Source organism: Aedes albopictus, chromosome 2 (genome assembly GCF_035046485.1).
Source record: "Aedes albopictus strain Foshan chromosome 2, AalbF5, whole genome shotgun sequence".
Taxonomy (NCBI): Eukaryota; Metazoa; Arthropoda; class Insecta; order Diptera; family Culicidae; genus Aedes; species Aedes albopictus.
The window spans coordinates 264,206,467-264,227,678 of NC_085137.1; the positions used below are offsets into that span (position 1 = coordinate 264,206,467).

General features: G+C 40.5%; 1 protein-coding gene across 10 annotated transcripts in view; it reads right to left on the bottom strand.

Moving 5' to 3' along the window:
• The window catches only part of LOC134288051 (adipokinetic hormone/corazonin-related peptide receptor variant I-like), a 69,786-nt gene that overhangs the window by 25,807 nt on the left and 22,767 nt on the right, over positions 1-21,212 (bottom strand). For 5 of the 10 annotated variants that reach the window (XM_062851720.1, XM_062851719.1, XM_062851717.1 and 2 more), the window contains exons 6-9: positions 7,814-8,024; positions 7,625-7,748; positions 7,427-7,568; positions 9-74 (exon numbers count right to left, since the gene is read on the bottom strand). In XM_062851720.1, coding sequence (XP_062707704.1) covers positions 9-74; positions 7,427-7,568; positions 7,625-7,748; positions 7,814-8,024 — 543 coding nt within the window. The remainder of the gene's footprint in view (positions 1-8; positions 75-7,426; positions 7,569-7,624; positions 7,749-7,813; positions 8,025-21,212) is intronic. The other 5 variants (XM_062851725.1, XM_062851724.1, XM_062851721.1 and 2 more) reach the window with 3 other exon arrangements.

Here is a 21,212-nt window from a genome sequence, read left to right on the forward strand (position 1 = left end):
TTGTTTACCATGCTCTGGACGCAGCTATTTCTTCTGTGAATGATTTCTAGCTTGACCATTTGAATGCCTGAGTGCTGAATAGAAAATTAAACAATAGATACATTTCAATATATTGTAGATTATAAGTTGGGATTAAGTGTTGTTATTTAGACAGTGCACATGTACAGAAAAAAACAAACATTTGTAGATTTCTCGATTCTTTTTATAAAATGGTCAGCTAGGGGGGCATCCATAAAGTACGTCACGCTTAGAGGGGGAGGGGGGAGGGGCTGGGTTCTGAAAAGTGTGACAAGCAATGTATTAAGTATAGGAGAAACGCGTACGAAGGGGGGAGGGGGGTTAAAAATTTTCATTTTTAGCGTGACGTACTAAATGGATGCCCCCTAGAGGGCTATATCTAAGTATTAAAAAGGTGATTATAGGACGGAGCCACACCTCGAATTTCCAAAAGCACGAATCTGAGGAACCAAATGACGGATCGCCCTGCAGGTCACCACCCACCAGCAGGTGACCAATCGATCAACTTTTCAGCACGATAGCATATTTGGTTCTTCAGATTTGTGCTTTTGAAAATTCAAGGTGTTGCTTCGTTCTATATTCACCTACCTTAGGATCAATTCGGCAAACGCTTTTATCGAATATCGAAAATAACCAGAGTTTAGGATTAACTCGTATGACGCTTTGACTAAAGTTCATTTTTCAACCAAAGACTAAAAGCAAAACCAAAGCGACCTTGATCTGGACCTGGCAAAAATAACACTTTTTCATCAAAGATCAACATTTACAGATAATAAATTCAATAAAAAAAAGGAAAGATGTACTACGTAACTTAAAGAGTTATGCAGCTGTACACTGATATATGTTGCCCTTTACTGGCATTCACCAGGTTAGCTGGTATGTCATAAACATACAGAAAAACTTGTAGTTAGAAGACACAGAATGTTGCTAATTGACAGGATGAATTTTTGAAAAAAAAAAAAAATCGCGTTCTGGTGGGATTCGAACCCACGACCCCGTATTCGCTAGACCGGTGCTTTAACCAACTAAGCCACGGAACAGGTGATAATTCTGCGGAATAGAAAGCCAAACTGAACCCGAGCCCTCACCATGAACATTCACTTTTTCAAGTACCATCTCTCTTTCGGCTTAGATGTCAATCCACAACACAGCCTCGTTTGTGCCCAACAACTACAAGTGAGAGCGTATTATTTTTATTTATGCAGCTGTCTTTAAATTTCACGAAGATACTTCAAGTCATTCGACGCAAATTACCTTGGGGAGTTAAGCTTTTTCGATCGAAAAACGTCTGATAAACACGATGGAATCAACATTTTTATAGTCAAAATATACGTATTTTGAGAAAAATCAATTTTTAGTTTTAAAATTGAAAAATATGATATCTGGTAACACTGTATCAAAAAAATAATATTTTTTCTGGATTCCCTGAACGATTTCCTTTAAAAAAGCCGTGTCAAAAATGTGTATGTGTAATCGTTTCAGTGATAAAAATAAAAGAAAGTGAGGATAATTTTCATATCGGCCAAAACGAGGGGTGCTGCCGCGGGCCGAGGGGTGATCCGATCGGCACCAAAATTTGGATTTTTTCTTTTTCCATCTAAACAAATGTTTCAACCAAATTTGGTTCAAATCCGTGATGGTCGATTGCAACTTTTCACATTTTCTCGGTCACTTCATATGGAATGACCCACATTGAACTCCAATAAAGCTACCTATAATTTTGAATTGCAACATGTACTTGTTTTGTAATGCTTTTAAAGTTCAATATGCATTCAAAGGTATCTTTTTTGAGATGTTTTTCTCGTCGGATTCTTGTGAGATCATACTGCCCATTTATTGGACTATTTTGATATATCCTTTTATGCTCGAAAGGACCTGACATATCATTCAAATCCGTGATGGTCAATTGCAACTTTTCACATTTTCTCGGTCACTTCATATGGAATGACCCACATTGAACTCCTATAAAGCAATAAGTAATGAATACAATTTTGAATTGCAACATGTACTTGTTTTGTAATGCTTTTAAAGTTCAATATGCATTCAAAGGTATCTTTTTGTGATGTTTTTCTCGTCTGATTCTTGTGAGATCATACTGCCCATTTATTGGACTATTTTGATATATCCTTTTATCCTTTCGAGCTACCTGACATTGATGGGCAGGTCAAAAGTTGAAGAATTTCGGTTTTCCCAATGGGATGATTGCTGTTTACATTTTTATTGATTGCTCCCAGTTGGCGCCAGCAGTAAAAATTGCATGCAAAAACTATTATAGCATCTAGTTTCCAGCGCTGACAGCTCGGCGGCGACACCATCGCTTGTATTCAATGCATCGTCTGTGCTACTCTCGGTTTTCAACTTTCTCAAATTTTCACCTTAAGCTCACGGAAGCATGATAGTCAAGAACTGTCAAATCGTATGGAAAAATCGCGAAAAACATTAATTGTTTGAAAACGGGATAGTTTTGTGAAAAGTTAGTGAATAGAAATCAAGAATGGTTTGAAAGGACAACTTTCTATGTTTACCTCGTGTTCCGGAACAACTTCTTCAACGAGAAAATTCGATTTTACTACCACACAAAAAAGTGCCATCTGGTATATTTTTAGTTTGGAATGTCGATGTATTTCCCGCAAGTAGCTTGATATAGCTTAGCATTTCTCTGTGAGATGCGTTCCAAATATCGATTGGCTCAAGGTAAGGTTTTTTTTAAGGAAAGCCACTCGAACCTTACGCCTATTATTTGGCCCGACTTGCCTTAAAATCTCAACCATGGCAAACATTAGATCGTTCCCTTAATGCTAGAGCTAGGTAACTGGTTTTGCGAAATCGCAAGAAATTTGCTTATATCTGAACGTACACCACAATAAACACAAGTTTGTCAATTGTAAATCCGAAAACACATATTAATTCTACTTTTAAAACCAACAAAGAGTTTGTTTTATACAAGGATAAGTTTCACCAGCCATTTTTATCCACACTTTTCAAAACGAGTTGCCTAGTTCTAGTATTAAGGGGCGAGATATCACTTCCAAAGCATTCGTGGAACGTGTAAAAGCCTTTTGGACAACTTTAATTGAATCTGCTTTAATTCTTGAGTTTCTTAGTTGAATCCCGTTCGGAACTAAGACATCAACGCATGCACCTTCTGTGCTTAGAGAGCTATTGAATCAGGGACGGGATTTCTCATTCTTGCAGATTTCGCTCAGTGTGTGTACTAGGATCCACAGGTCTGACGGTTTACTACACTGACATACATTTCTTTCCAAGCTCTTATGAAAACCTGTGATTTCAAAATAACTACATTGCATTGGATCTGACTTTGACGGAAGAACCCAGGTAACCAATAAGCATTTAAATATGCATTCGATCTGCTAGCAATTGAAATGCTGTTTAAAATCTTACAGCAGTGGTGTAGCATTTCAAATGCACGGTATATTTTGGTTAACAAGCAGCATCACTGCTACTTAATTGCTATAAAACTGCTAAGTGAGATGAGTGATGCTAAACCCACGACACTTTTTCACTTTCTATAGAAATTATAATTAACGTGCCAGAATTGTTCGGTTAATTAAATTGCCATTAATTGGTCGGCTGTAAAAGCCATTATCGTTTGCATGTCCTGTCTCTTATAAGTAGCAACAAATAATCAATGGAAAAAACATGCTTTGGCAAATAAATTCAATGGTTTCCTATGCTCGATTTAATTATCAGCACATGCCGAGCCCATAGCATAACGATGCGACTGCCGCTGCATTTTTCAAGCCTTAAATAGATCAAAAATCCATCGCACATTATCTAACCATTCATAGCTTACCCTGTAACACGGCTCAGCACCCTCGTCAACCCAAGGATCGAGGGATCAAATCCCAATTTCGCCGAAATCAGAAAAAAAAATCACAACAACAACTTAAAATGTGCCCGCAAGCCTCAAAAGTTGCACAAGAGAAAACAGAAAGATAAAAAGCCGTAAAATGGACAGGGGAAATTTTTTTTTTTACAATCTAGGGGATAGGAAATAGGGGGATTAGGGGCATAATGGACACCCCTGTTTTTGCCGAAACCGTTGACTTTTATGCTAAACTTTTAATGCATAAGTGTAAAGGAACAAGTCATGGTTCTATTTTGCAAAACTACCATTTATATTCCTCCAAAATAATCAAAATATCAATGAAATTTTCATATGGTGAAATTCATATAATTTCGAAGCAGCATCAAATAAGGTATTACGAGTGGTGGAGTGTGTCCACCATAAAAACAAGTGAATTGTTACCTTATCTACATGTATACGGAGATTTAGCAATGGATGAAGTAATTTATTTTTCATCAGAATTTACTTAAAATAGAAATTTTAATGTTGTAGTCGATTCGGGGCGAAATGAACACTGGCAAATACGAATGGATGTACGCGCATTGCATACTGTTAGGCGTTTTAGATAATTTGGAAAAAAAATCAATCTCATTATTTAAGCCTAAAATTTATTTAATTAACTTTGATGTTATGTGAACTCGTTTAAGATGGAGTAATTATATCTGTGGTATTGATCGCCGTAGGCAAATTACTTAACTGGTCGATGTAACCAAATAATTATCCTAAAATATGCAGGGGTGTCCATTATACCCCGATGGGTGTCCATTTCGCCCGGTACCTTTCCTGCCAGCCCTGAAAAACACACGGTTTACAATTCATTATTTCTTCACAATAAAGAAACTCTACCTGCTGTAAATGATTGAAATACGTGGGAAACAGGTTAAAGTTGTAAGTGAACTGATAATATGTTAAGTTTTTCTCTGTTATACATGTCTAACGTACTCATTTGCTTAGGGTGTCAATTATGCCCCCAATCCCCCTATAAGCATTTAATCAGCCGTATATTGGGTCGAAACCTGCATTTAATTAGCGCATGACGCATACACGACATATTAGCATTTAATGATCTGCTGTAAAGACGCATATAGTGCCGAATCAATGCCATTTTAACTGCTTCTATGTTACCTGGGAAGTCTTTGAGGCCTTAAGTACACAGGGTCTAACAAACAGGGTAAACAAACATTGACTGAATCGAATTTTGTCTCAACGCGAACGTCTGTGCTACACACATATATCTACATAATTAATTCCAGCCGAAAACTTGGAATACTCACTGTTTGTGCATCCTATTTCGGAACCACTAAACCATTTTTCGGTGGATTGAAGATATACAGTTTGCTCTTAGAATATAAAACATCGCACAATCTGAAGCAGCTTAAGCTTAAACAAAGTTTTTCGTTCGCATAAAAGCAGGGGAGCTTACGTATTTTCGGCAGTTTTGTTCTCTTCGTCATGGGGTTTTTTTTAAACCTGTAGGTCTCAGAGTTGGGCTCAAATCCTTCCCAACCAAGCTGAGTTATATGCCCAAATTTCAGACAATTCGGCCCACAAAAATCCCCTATGACGAAGAGAACAAACCTGCCGATAATACCCTTCGTCACCCTATATACTCAGATAAAACACGCGAGTGTCACGTCTTCACAGGGATCAAATCTTCTCAGTCTCCCCTACAATGCATTTGTTAATGCTAATTATAGGCCTGCACTCTAAAGTATTTTGTCAGCGTATAAGATTAAACAAGATGCTTTAAGTATGAATTTTTATGCATATTGCACTTAAGCAGCATTACAAACAGGTACCGTATAACGGGGTAATTTTGGTAATGTGGGTAACTTTGATAGTGCTGCATACATTGTATATGTTATCGTATAACTATGATTCCTTCAATCAGATAAGAAAAAGGCAAACGTGAATCAAAACTATGCATATGACAGTAATTTTTTGGAGATATTTTCGTTACAACCAAGCTTATACAAAACTTTCAGGACAAAACATAACAATTATCGACAATTTCGTCATTTGTTATGGCCTTTAAATAACCTGCTTTACAACAATGTTTTGACTATTTTCTCAACGGATGGCCTCCTTTTTTCAGTAGCTCGATCATAGTAGATTGTAAACCTGGCATTGAATCTAATAACAAAACGTTTCTTTAGGAGTTGGAATTAATTTTGTAAATTGGGACAGAAACCTCCATACACCGATAAACGCCTAAAAGTATGCAATGTCCTAGTTTTTTTTCATTTAATTTAAACTCTCTTTAATAAAGACAAATCAATCAAATCAATGATTTTTACAGCACGAGTCGTACATTTATCCAACGAGGCTTGCCGACCACGTGCTCCAATATACTAGATCCGAAGTTTGGCAAGCTCTTACAGTGAAAACAGAGGCAACCAAGGTGAAAACTCAGATTGTTGATCAAACAATTGCATTATGGTTCATAATGCAACCGAAATGAGTTGCATTATGAACCATAATGCAACTGTTTGATATAGTGAGAAAAAGTAGGCCGTTTCGGTGCCAGAACGGCAAGTGTAAAATGAGAATTTATAGTGCCGAGTTGCAAAAAATATATTTTTACACAGATATTGATATTTGATAGTTAAATTCACTGAGTTATTCACTCAATACTCCACAAACTCATTTTTATATGTTCTATTTTGTAAAATTCTAAATGTTTTGTAATAAAAAATTCAATCTGATGTAGGGTATGTGTGCCATCAGTAATCTCACGCTCTCTTATTCATCCAATTCGAAAACAAGCGATTACGGCATCGATTGATTCCGTTCTTTTTGTTTTCATGCGTGCTCATGGGAGCCACATGCTTAATAAGGGAACCAATACCCTATTATGTACAAATCTGTAATATTTTTTAAGGGATTTGATGTTTTTTTCAGGGCACCATCAATGTTACCCCAAAATGAAAATGTGATTCTCGCTCATATAGAAAAATATTGATTACCCAAAAAGAATAAATTTATCCGATCTTTCAATTGCAATTGATAACTGAGACCCCAGTACTTGTTATAAAAATATGAAATTAAGAAAAATGCTCTTCCATGAAAAAAATATTAAAGAAACTTGCTGAAAAGTTATCAAAGCTACCACGTTTTGCGGTACCATGACCTCATGTTGCAATTGGTATAACATAGTTGCTGGCATCTTGTGATTTAAAACAACAAATTATTAAGAACATTATTTTGCAAAACACCGAGAATGGCTTAACAAATCATCCAACTATTAGTTAAATTTAAATAGTAGCTACCTTACCCCTGAGGCTTCATGGAACACTTTATATTTTTTATATCGTGAATTTTACCGAAACAACTATAAAATCTCAAATTATAGACTTAAGAAAATTAGAAATAAATTTCAGAAAATGTGAAATTTAGAGCTGTGCAAAAATATTGTGTGGACGTGGTGTTAACCCACAGACAATATTGCTATAATAATGATTGCATAGTATATTTATCGTTAACTTTAATCTAATATTTTTTTGCATATTTTATCAAGCTGTAGAAAAATGATCAACTTACTGTTTTTTTCTTCTTGCGTAACTTCACGTTATATATGCCGTAAACTATTGGATTCATGCAGCTGTTGGTACAGGCAAAAAGAAATAGTCCCTTTTGTACACGTTGATCAACGTTTTCTGCTGATTTTTGGTCCAGCCAATACCTGTAACAAATAATAAACTTACATTGGCAACAGATTAAACGGATTAGCTAATTTACCATATAGACATAACGTAGTACGGTGTCCAACAAATGACAAACGCCATGACAATAGTAATGGTCATTTTCAATGTTCTTCGCTTTGCGCGACCTAAAACATCAATGCTTGACCGCCGAAAGCCTTCTGAAATAGCAAATGAGATGTAGTAGTGATAAACCGTTCCGCACTGTAATACTAGTTTATGTTACCACCTGAGTTTGGCATCCGACTGTGTCTGAAGATTTCCATATAGATTGACGCATATGAACAAATGATAGTTAATAACGGCAATGCATACATGAACATCATTACTAGAATATTGTAGACTGTATGGTAGTTGTCGTTCGAGAAAGTATTGTATGTCACGCATTGCTCATACCACGTGTGATTTGGATGTACTTCAACGTGAAAAATGAATGGCTATAAAAATCAAAAGAAAATGTAAGTTTAAACTTTGCTGTCATTCATAAAATATAGAGTAAGATGGGATAAAAATTCAATCCTAGTTGAACATTTTCAAAAAAAAAAAAAAAAACGAAGCGTACAAAAATTAATATATAACGTATGCAATAAAAAAGAGATTTTTTTTCAAAAAAAAAACTGGGCAAGTTTCCAAGTACAATACAAACATGTAATTATTTTTGTTTACAAACAACATCTATTGTATACCCTAGAAAAGTTGATGCAGGTCTTTGAATACAGTTTGATTGAAGTTAGTAAGGATTTTAGTGACTGTACTCAAAAACAAATTTGTTCACATAATTTTCGATGTTCTGAAGTTTTTTTTTTCCCTATGAAAACCTTTACGTATCCAGTTGGGTCCTATAAAAATTATTAAAACAAGTAATTCCTTGCAAGATTTACTTGGAAAAACGAATTTACAAATTTTTAAATTTTTCTAGATAGGGTACGAATGCCATCAGTAATCTCTCGCTCCCATTTTCATCCTATTCGAAAACAAACGATTACGGGGCCGATTGATTCCATTCTTTTTGATTTCATGCGTGCTGACTTCTAACAAAATACAAACATAAGAAACAAAACAAACAGTGCTTCAATTCTTTGTTTAAAGTAAGATGGAAACGGGAGCCACATACTTAATAAGGGAACCAATACTCAGTAGATCAAATCCCACTCTCGACAAACTCGCAAAATGTAAGTTCTTCCTTCGGAAGGAAAGTAAAGCGTGGGTCCCGAGCTTAGGGCTTAAAATCTCGTTAATGGGAATACGAACTGCTTGGGCACCCGCGTCAATTTCCGGCACCTCACAGCAAAACAAATCAAAATATCACTTGCCGCATATTTTCCAAACGCACTTCCATAGGTTATCATCTCCCGCGACATTCCCGACTAGGTGATCATAACAATATTATATCATAATATGTTATAATGTTATACAGATTTTTACTAACATAGGCAGTTATGATTTAGATGCAGGATGTTGTTAAAATAACAAAAATTCTAACTTAAAACCAAAGCGTATCAGAGTTCGTTACAAATACATCAAAAATATATCAAGCCCTGTTCTAAGGTTTGAAGGTTTGTTGTTCAATCCCTTCATACAGAAATTACCTAACTGTCTATTGATTTTTAAAAAAAATTGTAACGTTTTGACGTTTGTTCCTTTTAAGTAAAATAAATTTCGTTTAGATTTGCTTTGAATTGCGTTAAATGTGTAGATAGTTTCTATTTAGGAGCATAAATTGGAATAAATTATTGAGTTATTACAATTGCTTAATCGAAATTAATTATCAGAAAAACGCTTTTGACGTTTTTCTCTTTTTAAGCAAAATTATTTTTGAATTATTGTGTTTAGTAAATAGTTGAATTATATGTATTACCAAATTGAAATTTAAATTTCCAGACGAAAAGCATTTGCATTAGATTGAAACATAACCTGACTTTGCTTGTGACTGTCTACGTTAGAAGTAAATTTATTTATGTCGACTGGTTTGGGTCTTGGCTATACCCATATCATAATAAGACGTAGTGAGTGCAGCAATGGCTCCTGAATATATGTGTCTCATTATCACCATCTTGAACCTAGACAAGCGCCAATTTCTTATGTCGCCATTTGAATTTGTCATTGGCGCAATTACAGAAGATAATAGGGGGACTGTTAGAGTTAGGTTTCGTAATAGGAAGACGACTCACACTGGAGCAGAACGCAGATATGGACAGACGAAACCTCTAGTGCTCTGGATATGCATCCTAGAGGTTTGGTGTCTTTAGAGAAGTGTCTTGTAAGAGTTTTGGCTAAAATCTGGTAACTTAATAATTGATCTAGATAAGTTGCAACTGCTCTAGATCAGTTTTAGCTTTTTATAGACGCGCCATAGAAGAAAACTTTCTTCTGCAAAGTTGTTCATTCTGATATTTTTTACATTTCTTCCGAAGACACTTATACTCTATAGGGCACTGCATTGTTTTGAATTTGTATAAGATGTTGGCGTTTCTTGGCCTTGATGTTTACAAAATTTTTGTATGAGTGAAAGAGAAGGATAGAATTTTATGCACTGCCCTATAATGCACACGAAAGGCACAGAGGACTACTTTACTGAAAAAAAAAACGAAAAATCGATTTTGATCAATATTTTGAAGTATAAAAAAATCAGAAAAACATTTCGAACGTTAGGTTAGCAAAAATATATAAGAAAAAGATTATTCCATAACAAAGACTTACATAATCACCGAAATTGGAGGTTATCAAATGAATTATCAGTATATAACCTTTATAAATAAAAATGGAATGGTGTTTGTATGTCACGAATAGGCTCGGGAACGGGTCAACAGATCGACATGATTCGTTCACCGTTGCATTCCGCTAGGGCTCCGACGTGTTCGTACGAAAAAATAATTAGAAAAAGTGACCGGGAAGGCAAGCAAAACAGGAAAATCAGAAATTACATTTTGAGAGGCATTTCTTCATGGAACCGGATGTCAAAAAACAGAGTAGGCAGGCAGTACGACGTTTGCTGGGACTGCTAGTAATATAAAAATGCAGTGGCATACGTGGGACCGCACATAACTTGCGAACGGAAGGGCCGATTTTGGTCGTCTAAGTTTTGTTCTGGTAGATTTCACCCAATGAAGGTTTATAGGGCAAAAAACATGAAAAAATTGAGAGTTTTTGAAAATCGATGTTCCATACATTTTGACCGGGGACCTGGTCTTGACTACAAACTTGAAACGTCAAAAAACACAGTAGGCAAGACAGAGTTTGGCGGATACAGCTAGTATAATATATTTTACGATAAATAATTTCAATTTGTGAGCTGCAGCAAAAAATCTCGATATGTTCCATTTCGCTACGTTTATCAGGCATATGTTCTAAAATAGTCGAACACATAGAATTAGTTTCACCACCTTCCGCTACTATATGAGTATATAGATACAACAATATTATTACTTGAGGTCCCTCTCAATGAAAATCTAGATATACATTAGGGCAGTTCAGACTTTAAACATGTCAAAAATTCAAAGCTCCCACATGTTCATTACAATCCTTGGTGCAAAACTAGAGTCCTGTCAAATTTTTAGCCATTTCGGTGGCGATTTAATAGTGGCCCAAAAGCAAAATAGGTTTATATGGGAATTACTATAAAGAATTTTTGAGAAAGGTTCTCCTCGTTGTAGAGCATTACCACATGGATGAAGTCATAAGGTCAAAGCCGAATTGAATTCTTCAGATCTAAATGATGAATGTTGCCGAAGACCGGAACTTATTTCGACAATCAGGAAAAAAGTTATTAAACAAATTCTCACTCGCATGTGCATCTTTATACACGATGCCCTGCAAGGTGTGCAAGAAGGTAACACACATAGTATGATTGCGTGTCAAGCGTGTCGATCGAGCTGTGGTCTTCTGTTCAAGCATGCATTGATGAATATTGATTAATAACTTCTGTCTCGTGAGTCGAAACGAGTTGCGGTCTTCGGCAACATTCATCATTGTAGTCTGAAGAATTCAATTTGACTTTGACCCTATAACTTCATCCATGCGTTAATGCTCTACAGCGCCGAGAACCTTTTTTGAAAATTCTCCATAGTAATTCCCATATAAACCTATTTTGCTTTTGGGCCACCATTAAATCACCACCGAAATGGCTAAAAAATTGACAGGACTCTAGTTTTGCACCAAGGATTGTAATGAACATATGGGAGCTTTGAGTATTTGACATGTTTATAGTCTGAACTGCCTTAATATACATTCATTAGGAACATATTGACCTGAAAAGCGCCATACAAATTTTATTATAAACTAGCTGTCCCGGCAAACGTTGTCTTGCCAAGCTGTGGTGGTTTGACAACTGTTGAGCTCATAACGTCACCGCACTCTAGATTGGCTTCATTTCGATCGTGTTGATTTTCTTCCCAGGTCATAAAAAACAGAATTTTGTCTATTTTCTTACATTTTTAGTTCATTTCCCTGACTTTTTCTTACATATAAACACAGCCACCATGAATACGAAACGAACCATGCAAGAGTCGTCCTGATAGGTTCATTCGCTTGTGAGTTTTGTTGCCTCAAAGAAACTTCAAACTCATTTATATAGATGTGCTTCATCACAAAAATTCTCCAGGCATGCAGCATTTAAAAATAATCGAAAAATTATTTTACATCATGTTTGGAGTTCAAAAAATTGGCCTTAATTGCTAATTTTCATTTATTTTCCAGATGATTTCATTCTAGTATATAGCAAAATCCTCGAGTTACCCCACTTTTCTTTCCCCGCAGTATCGATGCTAGGGTATTGACATGTTTTGGCCAAAAATTTTGTTCAAAAACGGTTTCTGCAAAAACGAAAAACATTTTCCACTACAAAAAAAAAAAAATCAGAAGATATCTTGATCCATACTCTACATGTGCACGAAAACCGATTTTGAAAATATTGCTTCGTTATTTAATAAAAAATCAAAAACCAAAAAGTGAGGAAATGCTTCCAGTTTCGCTTTAAGGACAAACTTCTTAACATCCCGCTTTAACAGTGCATCCAAACTTCAAACGCACAAATCTCAAGAAGCAAGCTTCACACAACAAAGAACTTTATTATTCTGTTCTTGCTCACTTGTAATAAGCTTGAAATAAAAAGATCAGGTGTGCTGGTTTTGTTAACGAAGAGATTTATGCCCTTGAAATCGTGAGTAGATGCCAAAGTCGGCCATTGTGGCGGCCATTTTGGGATTCTAACAAGTCTGTCCTTAAGCTCGATCACTTCGCTCGCATATCGGCTGGATGATAGCAGTTATCGCGTTCAGGATAAATTTATCAGCTGATTTTTTTAATTGATTTATATTCGATTGAGCTTTAATTTAAATTTTATAAAGGTAATTTAAGAAGAAGTGAAAGATTGTGCAGTGTTCTTAAACGGTGGTTTTATTTGATTTTTTGTGTTCTTATAGCTTGAGACGTAGTCTCCGCTTTTCTTACGCGAACGCTATCAGTGATTTCACATCACAGTTTATCGTACAAAAAAGGTAAATTTTTAGTAGTTTAAAATTTAAATTGTGAGTGTAATTACATTGTCATTCGCGTTGAACTTTTCAGCGCCTGGGCGCTTTTTTGGTACGGGCTGGAGTTCGAACCTTCGACAAGCGGAGTCGTTTAGGGCTTTTGTGGTGCTGTGCAAGACACCGCGATTAGTTTGAAAGGAGCTCGTGCATCCGCTAAGGCCCGCCTAGTATAGGCAGTCAAACGGGGGAAGTGAAGATCGCCAGTAAGACGAGCGATATTCTCCAACGGTCGCCAATCAACCGTTGTATAAGATCCACCCACCGTTACAACCCCTGTGGATCGGGAGTCAAGGAGAGCTCGGAATGGGTTCACGTCGCCAAAAGCGAGTACCTTTCCATACAGTCTGAAGGTCGGCTCTATTCCTCGCTCGGTCATAACGGAAAGGTACGTGGGTCTAGTGTCGGTCCGGAAGACCGTCCCGGGAAATCCGCGACCTATTGTCGGCGGAAAGCTCTCCCTAAAGAAAATCGGAAGGCCTCCGTCCAGCCGTCACTTCCCACCGCAACTTTATTTCGGCCATTTTAGCACGAGCTCAGGTCCGCTCCTCGCCGCCATCGAGCGAAGAACGCTGCTAGTAGACCGCTAGCAATTCTTCGAGTTTGACCAAGACTTCAGACCGACAGACAGACAGACAGACAGACAGACAGACAGACAGACAGACAGACAGACAGACAGACAGACAGACAGACAGACAGACAGACAGACAGACAGACAGACAGACAGACAGACAGACAGACAGACAGACAGACAGACAGACAGACAGACAGACAGACAGACAGACAGACAGACAGACAGACAGACAGACAGACAGACAGACAGACAGACAGACAGACAGACAGACAGACAGACAGACAGACAGACAGACAGACAGACAGACAGACAGACAGACAGACAGACAGACAGACAGACAGACAGACAGACAGACAGACAGACAGACAGACAGACAGACAGACAGACAGACAGACAGACAGACAGACAGACAGACAGACAGACAGACAGACAGACAGACAGACAGACAGACAGACAGACAGACAGACAGACAGACAGACAGACAGACAGACAGACAGACAGACAGACAGACAGACAGACAGACAGACAGACAGACAGACAGACAGACAGACAGACAGACAGACAGACAGACAGACAGACAGACAGACAGACAGACAGACAGACAGACAGACAGACAGACAGACAGACAGACAGACAGACAGACAGACAGACAGACAGACAGACAGACAGACAGACAGACAGACAGACAGACAGACAGACAGACAGACAGACAGACAGACAGACAGACAGACAGACAGACAGACAGACAGACAGACAGACAGACAGACAGACAGACAGACAGACAGACAGACAGACAGACAGACAGACAGACAGACAGACAGACAGACAGACAGACAGACAGACAGACAGACAGACAGACAGACAGACAGACAGACAGACAGACAGACAGACAGACAGACAGACAGACAGACAGACAGACAGACAGACAGACAGACAGACAGACAGACAGACAGACAGACAGACAGACAGACAGACAGACAGACAGACAGACAGACAGACAGACAGACAGACAGACAGACAGACAGACAGACAGACAGACAGACAGACAGACAGACAGACAGACAGACAGACAGACAGACAGACAGACAGACAGACAGACAGACAGACAGACAGACAGACAGACAGACAGACAGACAGACAGACAGACAGACAGACAGACAGACAGACAGACAGACAGACAGACAGACAGACAGACAGACAGACAGACAGACAGACAGACAGACAGACAGACAGACAGACAGACAGACAGACAGACAGACAGACAGACAGACAGACAGACAGACAGACAGACAGACAGACAGACAGACAGACAGACAGACAGACAGACAGACAGACAGACAGACAGACAGACAGACAGACAGACAGACAGACAGACAGACAGACAGACAGACAGACAGACAGACAGACAGACAGACAGACAGACAGACAGACAGACAGACAGACAGACAGACAGACAGACAGACAGACAGACAGACAGACAGACAGACAGACAGACAGACAGACAGACAGACAGACAGACAGACAGACAGACAGACAGACAGACAGACAGACAGACAGACAGACAGACAGACAGACAGACAGACAGACAGACAGACAGACAGACAGACAGACAGAAGTCATTGTGCTCAATGGCACACGGGCGGTAACGGGAGAACGTCTTTCGCCGGGGACTTCTCTGTCGGAGTAATACAGATCCACCGCCGGGGACTGTCAGAGTAGAGCGATCGGGAAGAAGCACCGGAGCATGGTCGTCAGGGCGCCTGTGAACCGGAAGCTGTCTCCAACCGGAATCGCAGGACCGACCTTGGCATCTGCCCGGGAAGTCGGTAGCGGGAGAAGTTTCAGTGTCGGGAAACTCTTCGTCGGGTAGGGTATATCCACCGTCGGGGACTATCCGAGTCGTGCGCGGAAACCTCGAGTGCTGATTGGCACTCGGGCGGCACCGGGAGGGCAACGTTCTCGGAGCAAATTAGTAGGAGCCGATGAACTCAGCATGGCTTTAGAATAACAAATTTGATGAAAGTGGTACTAACATAGAGTTTACCGCTCAATGGCGGCACATTAAGCAAACAACAAGCTAACCGGAGCCGAAAGGCTAAGAACGATTAGAATAACAAATTTGAAAAATTGCATGTATGTCGCTTAGTGGCGATACTGGAATATTAACAGCATACTAACGAAGCGGTGCGCATAGCATGAAGAAGACTAGAATAACAAATTGGTGATGGTGCACAAGGCATAACGCCTCCCCTCCGAAGAAATACTGCATGGTGGTACCGGAGGGGAATTTAAGGTGGAGGTGAACTAGGAGAGTGTTTTTAGTGGGTAGGCGCACATTCGAATCCCACACAGCGTCTTTAGAAGATTTTTGGACTCCTAGAATAAAAAAAAAAAAAAAAAAAAAAAAAAAAAAAAAAAAAAAAAACAGACAGACAGACAGACAGACAGACAGACAGACAGACAGACAGACAGACAGACAGACAGACAGACAGACAGACAGACAGACAGACAGACAGACAGACAGACAGACAGACAGACAGACAGACAGACAGACAGACAGACAGACAGACAGACAGACAGACAGACAGACAGACAGACAGACAGACAGACAGACAGACAGACAGACAGACAGACAGACAGACAGACAGACAGACAGACAGACAGACAGACAGACAGACAGACAGACAGACAGACAGACAGACAGACAGACAGACAGACAGACAGACAGACAGACAGACAGACAGACAGACAGACAGACAGACAGACAGACAGACAGACAGACAGACAGACAGACAGACAGACAGACAGACAGACAGACAGACAGACAGACAGACAGACAGACAGACAGACAGACAGACAGACAGACAGACAGACAGACAGACAGACAGACAGACAGACAGACAGACAGACAGACAGACAGACAGACAGACAGACAGACAGACAGACAGACAGACAGACAGACAGACAGACAGACAGACAGACAGACAGACAGACAGACAGACAGACAGACAGACAGACAGACAGACAGACAGACAGACAGACAGACAGACAGACAGACAGACAGACAGACAGACAGACAGACAGACAGACAGACAGACAGACAGACAGACAGACAGACAGACAGACAGACAGACAGACAGACAGACAGACAGACAGACAGACAGACAGACAGACAGACAGACAGACAGACAGACAGACAGACAGACAGACAGACAGACAGACAGACAGACAGACAGACAGACAGACAGACAGACAGACAGACAGACAGACAGACAGACAGACAGACAGACAGACAGACAGACAGACAGACAGACAGACAGACAGACAGACAGACAGACAGACAGACAGACAGACAGACAGACAGACAGACAGACAGACAGACAGACAGACAGACAGACAGACAGACAGACAGACAGACAGACAGACAGACAGACAGACAGACAGACAGACAGACAGACAGACAGACAGACAGACAGACAGACAGACAGACAGACAGACAGACAGACAGACAGACAGACAGACAGACAGACAGACAGACAGACAGACAGACAGACAGACAGACAGACAGACAGACAGACAGACAGACAGACAGACAGACAGACAGACAGACAGACAGACAGACAGACAGACAGACAGACAGACAGACAGACAGACAGACAGACAGACAGACAGACAGACAGACAGACAGACAGACAGACAGACAGACAGACAGACAGACAGACAGACAGACAGACAGACAGACAGACAGACAGACAGACAGACAGACAGACAGACAGACAGACAGACAGACAGACAGACAGACAGACAGACAGACAGACAGACAGACAGACAGACAGACAGACAGACAGACAGACAGACAGACAGACAGACAGACAGACAGACAGACAGACAGACAGACAGACAGACAGACAGACAGACAGACAGACAGACAGACAGACAGACTGATCCTAATCCTTGGCCTCCTTTCGTAGGACAGCCGGGGACTGGGGCTGGCGATGAGGAGAGGGTCACCGATGTGGAGCTTGTGGGGATAGCTAAGTCCCTTAGCGTAGGTAAGGCCCCAGGTCCGGACGGAGTTCCGAACCTGGCCTTAAAAGTAGCCATTGCAGAGGCTCCCGAGATGTTCAGGTCTGCTATGCAGAAATGCCTGGACGAGGGAGTTTTCCCAGAAGCTTGGAAGAGGCAGAGCCTGGTACTATTGCCAAAGGCGGGGAAACCACCCGGAGACCCGTCGGCATATAGACCAATATGCTTGATTGACACGGCGGGGAAGGTGCTCGAAAAGATCATCCTCAATAGAATGTTGCGGTTCACCGAGGGCGAAAATGGTCTTTCGAGTAACCAGTACGGCTTCCGGAAGGGGAGATCCACCGTAGACGCTATCTTGTCGGTTACAAACACCGCCGAGAAAGCACTCGAGCCTAAGAGGAGGGGAATTCGCTTTTGCGCGGTAGTGACTCTGGATGTAAGGAATGCGTTTAATAGCGCCAGCTGGTCTGCTATTGCCGATGCGCTCTTGCGTCTGGGGATACCGGAGTACCTGTACAAGATTCTCGGAAGTTACTTTCAGAATCGTGTACTAGTCTACGACACGAAGGTGGGTCGGAAATGCTTTCACATAACCTCAGGAGTCCCGCAAGGTTCCATCCTGGTTCCGGTGTTATGGAATGTCATGTACGACGAGGCGTTGAGGTTAGAGTATCCAGTGGGAGTGGTGATTGTCGGATTTGGCGACGACATTACGCTCGAAGTCTACGGTGAAACGATCGAGGAGGTAAAGTTGACTACCAACCACTCGATCAAGATTGTGGAGGCGTGGATGCGGTCCAGGAAACTGGAGCTGGCTCACCACAGACAGACTCCCTGTTACATAGACTACCAAGAGATCTCGAAAGCGACTACGGAGAAAACGGAAGTAACAGTGGAAAGGTGGTGAATCCGTTCTCTAGAGGATTGCTGAGGTCTCCGCCCCAGCAAACAGAAGAAGCAGAACAGCGGCAAGTAGCAGCTTCACAACAAAGTGCGGTACACGCGAAGCAGCAGCAGCTGCCGACGAATAGTGGATGTAGCGTGCCTCAACAACAGCTGAAGGTAGTTGCGGCGAAGAACTTGACGGATGAGCTACATGAGTTCGTCGACAAAAACCACAACGCGCACAAGGACATCAAGGACGTGGTGTTGAAGATTAGGATGGCTCTCAGAGCTGCCGTGAAAGAATGGCACAGCGTGATGCAGAGAGCAGATGAGGTAGAGAGCGCATTAGCAGCGACTAAACACGCTCTTGCAGCAGCTACGCAGCGGCAGCGGCAACGAGCCACGGTCGAAAACATGGAGACGCCAAACAACCATCGGAATACTCGCTCGGAGAAAAGAGGCAGAGATATGCTAGGAGAAGAGGAAGTCCCGAAGAAACAAAGAAGCAAACGGGAGTGCGCCAGCAATCGGAGAGAAGATGGATGGCGCACTGTGGAGAGCCAGCAGGTGAAGAAGAAGAAGCGAAAGGAGAAGGAAGAAGAAAAGAGAAAGGAACAGAAGAAGAAAGAAAATCGCCGGCCCCCTAGGCAGAGGAAGAAGGGTGATGCACTGATCGTCGAGGCGAACGACAAGACGACGTACGCTGCGCTCCTCAGGAAAGTGAGGAAGGACCCGGAGCTAAAAGAGTTAGGTGAAAACGTGGTAAAGACCAGGTGCATCCAGAAAAGAGAGATGCTGTTCGAGCTCAAGAAGGATCCGGCGATTAAGAGTTCAGAGTACCGGGAGCTCATTGCGAAATCCTTAGGCAACGAGGCCACCGTGTGAGCACTTTCACAGGAGGCAATGCTCGAGGTCAAGGATTTGGACGAGGTCACGATTAAGGAAGAGCTGAGAGTCGCATTGACCGAGTAGTGCAACTTGGAAGTACCGGTGACAATCCGAATCAGGAGATCGTTTGCAGGTACCCAGACGTCGGTAATCCGACTGCCAGTAGATGCGGCAAACAAGCTTGCGGCCAACAACCGGCAAGATCAAGGTCGGATGGGCGGTGTGCCCGCTGCGACTGGCTCTCCGAGTCACAAAGAAATTGGAGAGGTGTTTCAGGTGCATGTAATTTGGCCACCAGTCCAGACACTGCAAGGGTCCAGATAGATCCAAACGGTGCTGGAAATGCGGCGAAAACGGACACGTTGCTCGAGACTGCACGAAGCAACCCAAGTGAATGCTGTGCAAGCCGGAGGTAGGAAATTACCACCCAAGCAACACACATGTTATAATAGAGTTACGACAGCGCAAGTTTTGGTTGTATAGAAGTTTATTTTACGTAATTCTAACATTGTGTTGAAATAACGTAAAATAAATTTCTATACAACCAAAACTTGCGCTGTCGTAACTTTTATATAACATGTGTGTTACTTGGGCACCCGACGGGAGGCTATAAATGCTCGGTCTACAAAAAGGGCGAAGGCAGGCCAACAATGATGCAGATAACGCAAATTAATCTGAATCATTGCGACATCGCACAGCAACAGACAGAGATTGTGATACAATCATTGTTAACATTTTTGGTGTTCATAAAAAATAATATATCAATTACATATCTCAAATTTTTTTTGTCAATTTGAATTGCCCAAAATGCTCTCAAATAACGTTTTATTAAATTTTGCCTCCTGAGGGGGTGGTCGTGGATACCGACTTTTGCCAAAACCCATTTTCACTCAATCTGGTATGGTCAGGGCGTCAACAGTGTACAACCAAAATGGTCAAAAATAACGTTTTATTAAATTTTGCCTCCTGAGGGGGTGGTCGTGGGTTCCGACTTTTGCCAAAACCCATTTACACTCAATCTGGTATGGTCAGGGCGTTAACACTGAACAACCAAAATGGTCAAAAATAACGTTTTATTAAATTTTGCCTCCTGAGGAGGTGGTCGTGAAGTGAAGTGATTTTTTTTAGAAAATGTGCACCACGTGGGTGGTAATAATAATCACACTAACCATTTTACATGGTTAGTTTGAAAAAAAATCTTTTTTGGCTTAAAAATAAAGCTCCTTAGTCGTCGACTAACCGTGACTAAGGAGGACGACAGGGCTGCATCTCATTATATTCTAAATGTTGATTAAGAACTCATTTTAATAGAATTTTGTTTCAATTCTTCTATATTCAGAAAAAAAAACAAAATTTTATCAAATTATCATAGAAACTAGTCATCATGATACTTAAATTGATAATATTTTTATCTTTTTGTTACAATTTCAGCTATTTTAATATATTTCTCTTAGTTCATAACATAATCAATAATAGGAAAAAAAATATAAGATCAAGATTGCTCATTTTCGACATTTTGGCATTCGACCTTTTGAAATCGGCGTTTTTGTCTTTCGAAGTTTCATCCCGAAACCCATAATACAATATGTTATAAATTGAATATAGTTTTTAGTCGGGTTACTATGCCCTACATGGCGTGAAGATAAAATATAATGGGAGGGAAAATTTCAAGTTAGAGTAGATGGAATTACTGTTGTTTTGTTGAAGAATTGAACTGATTT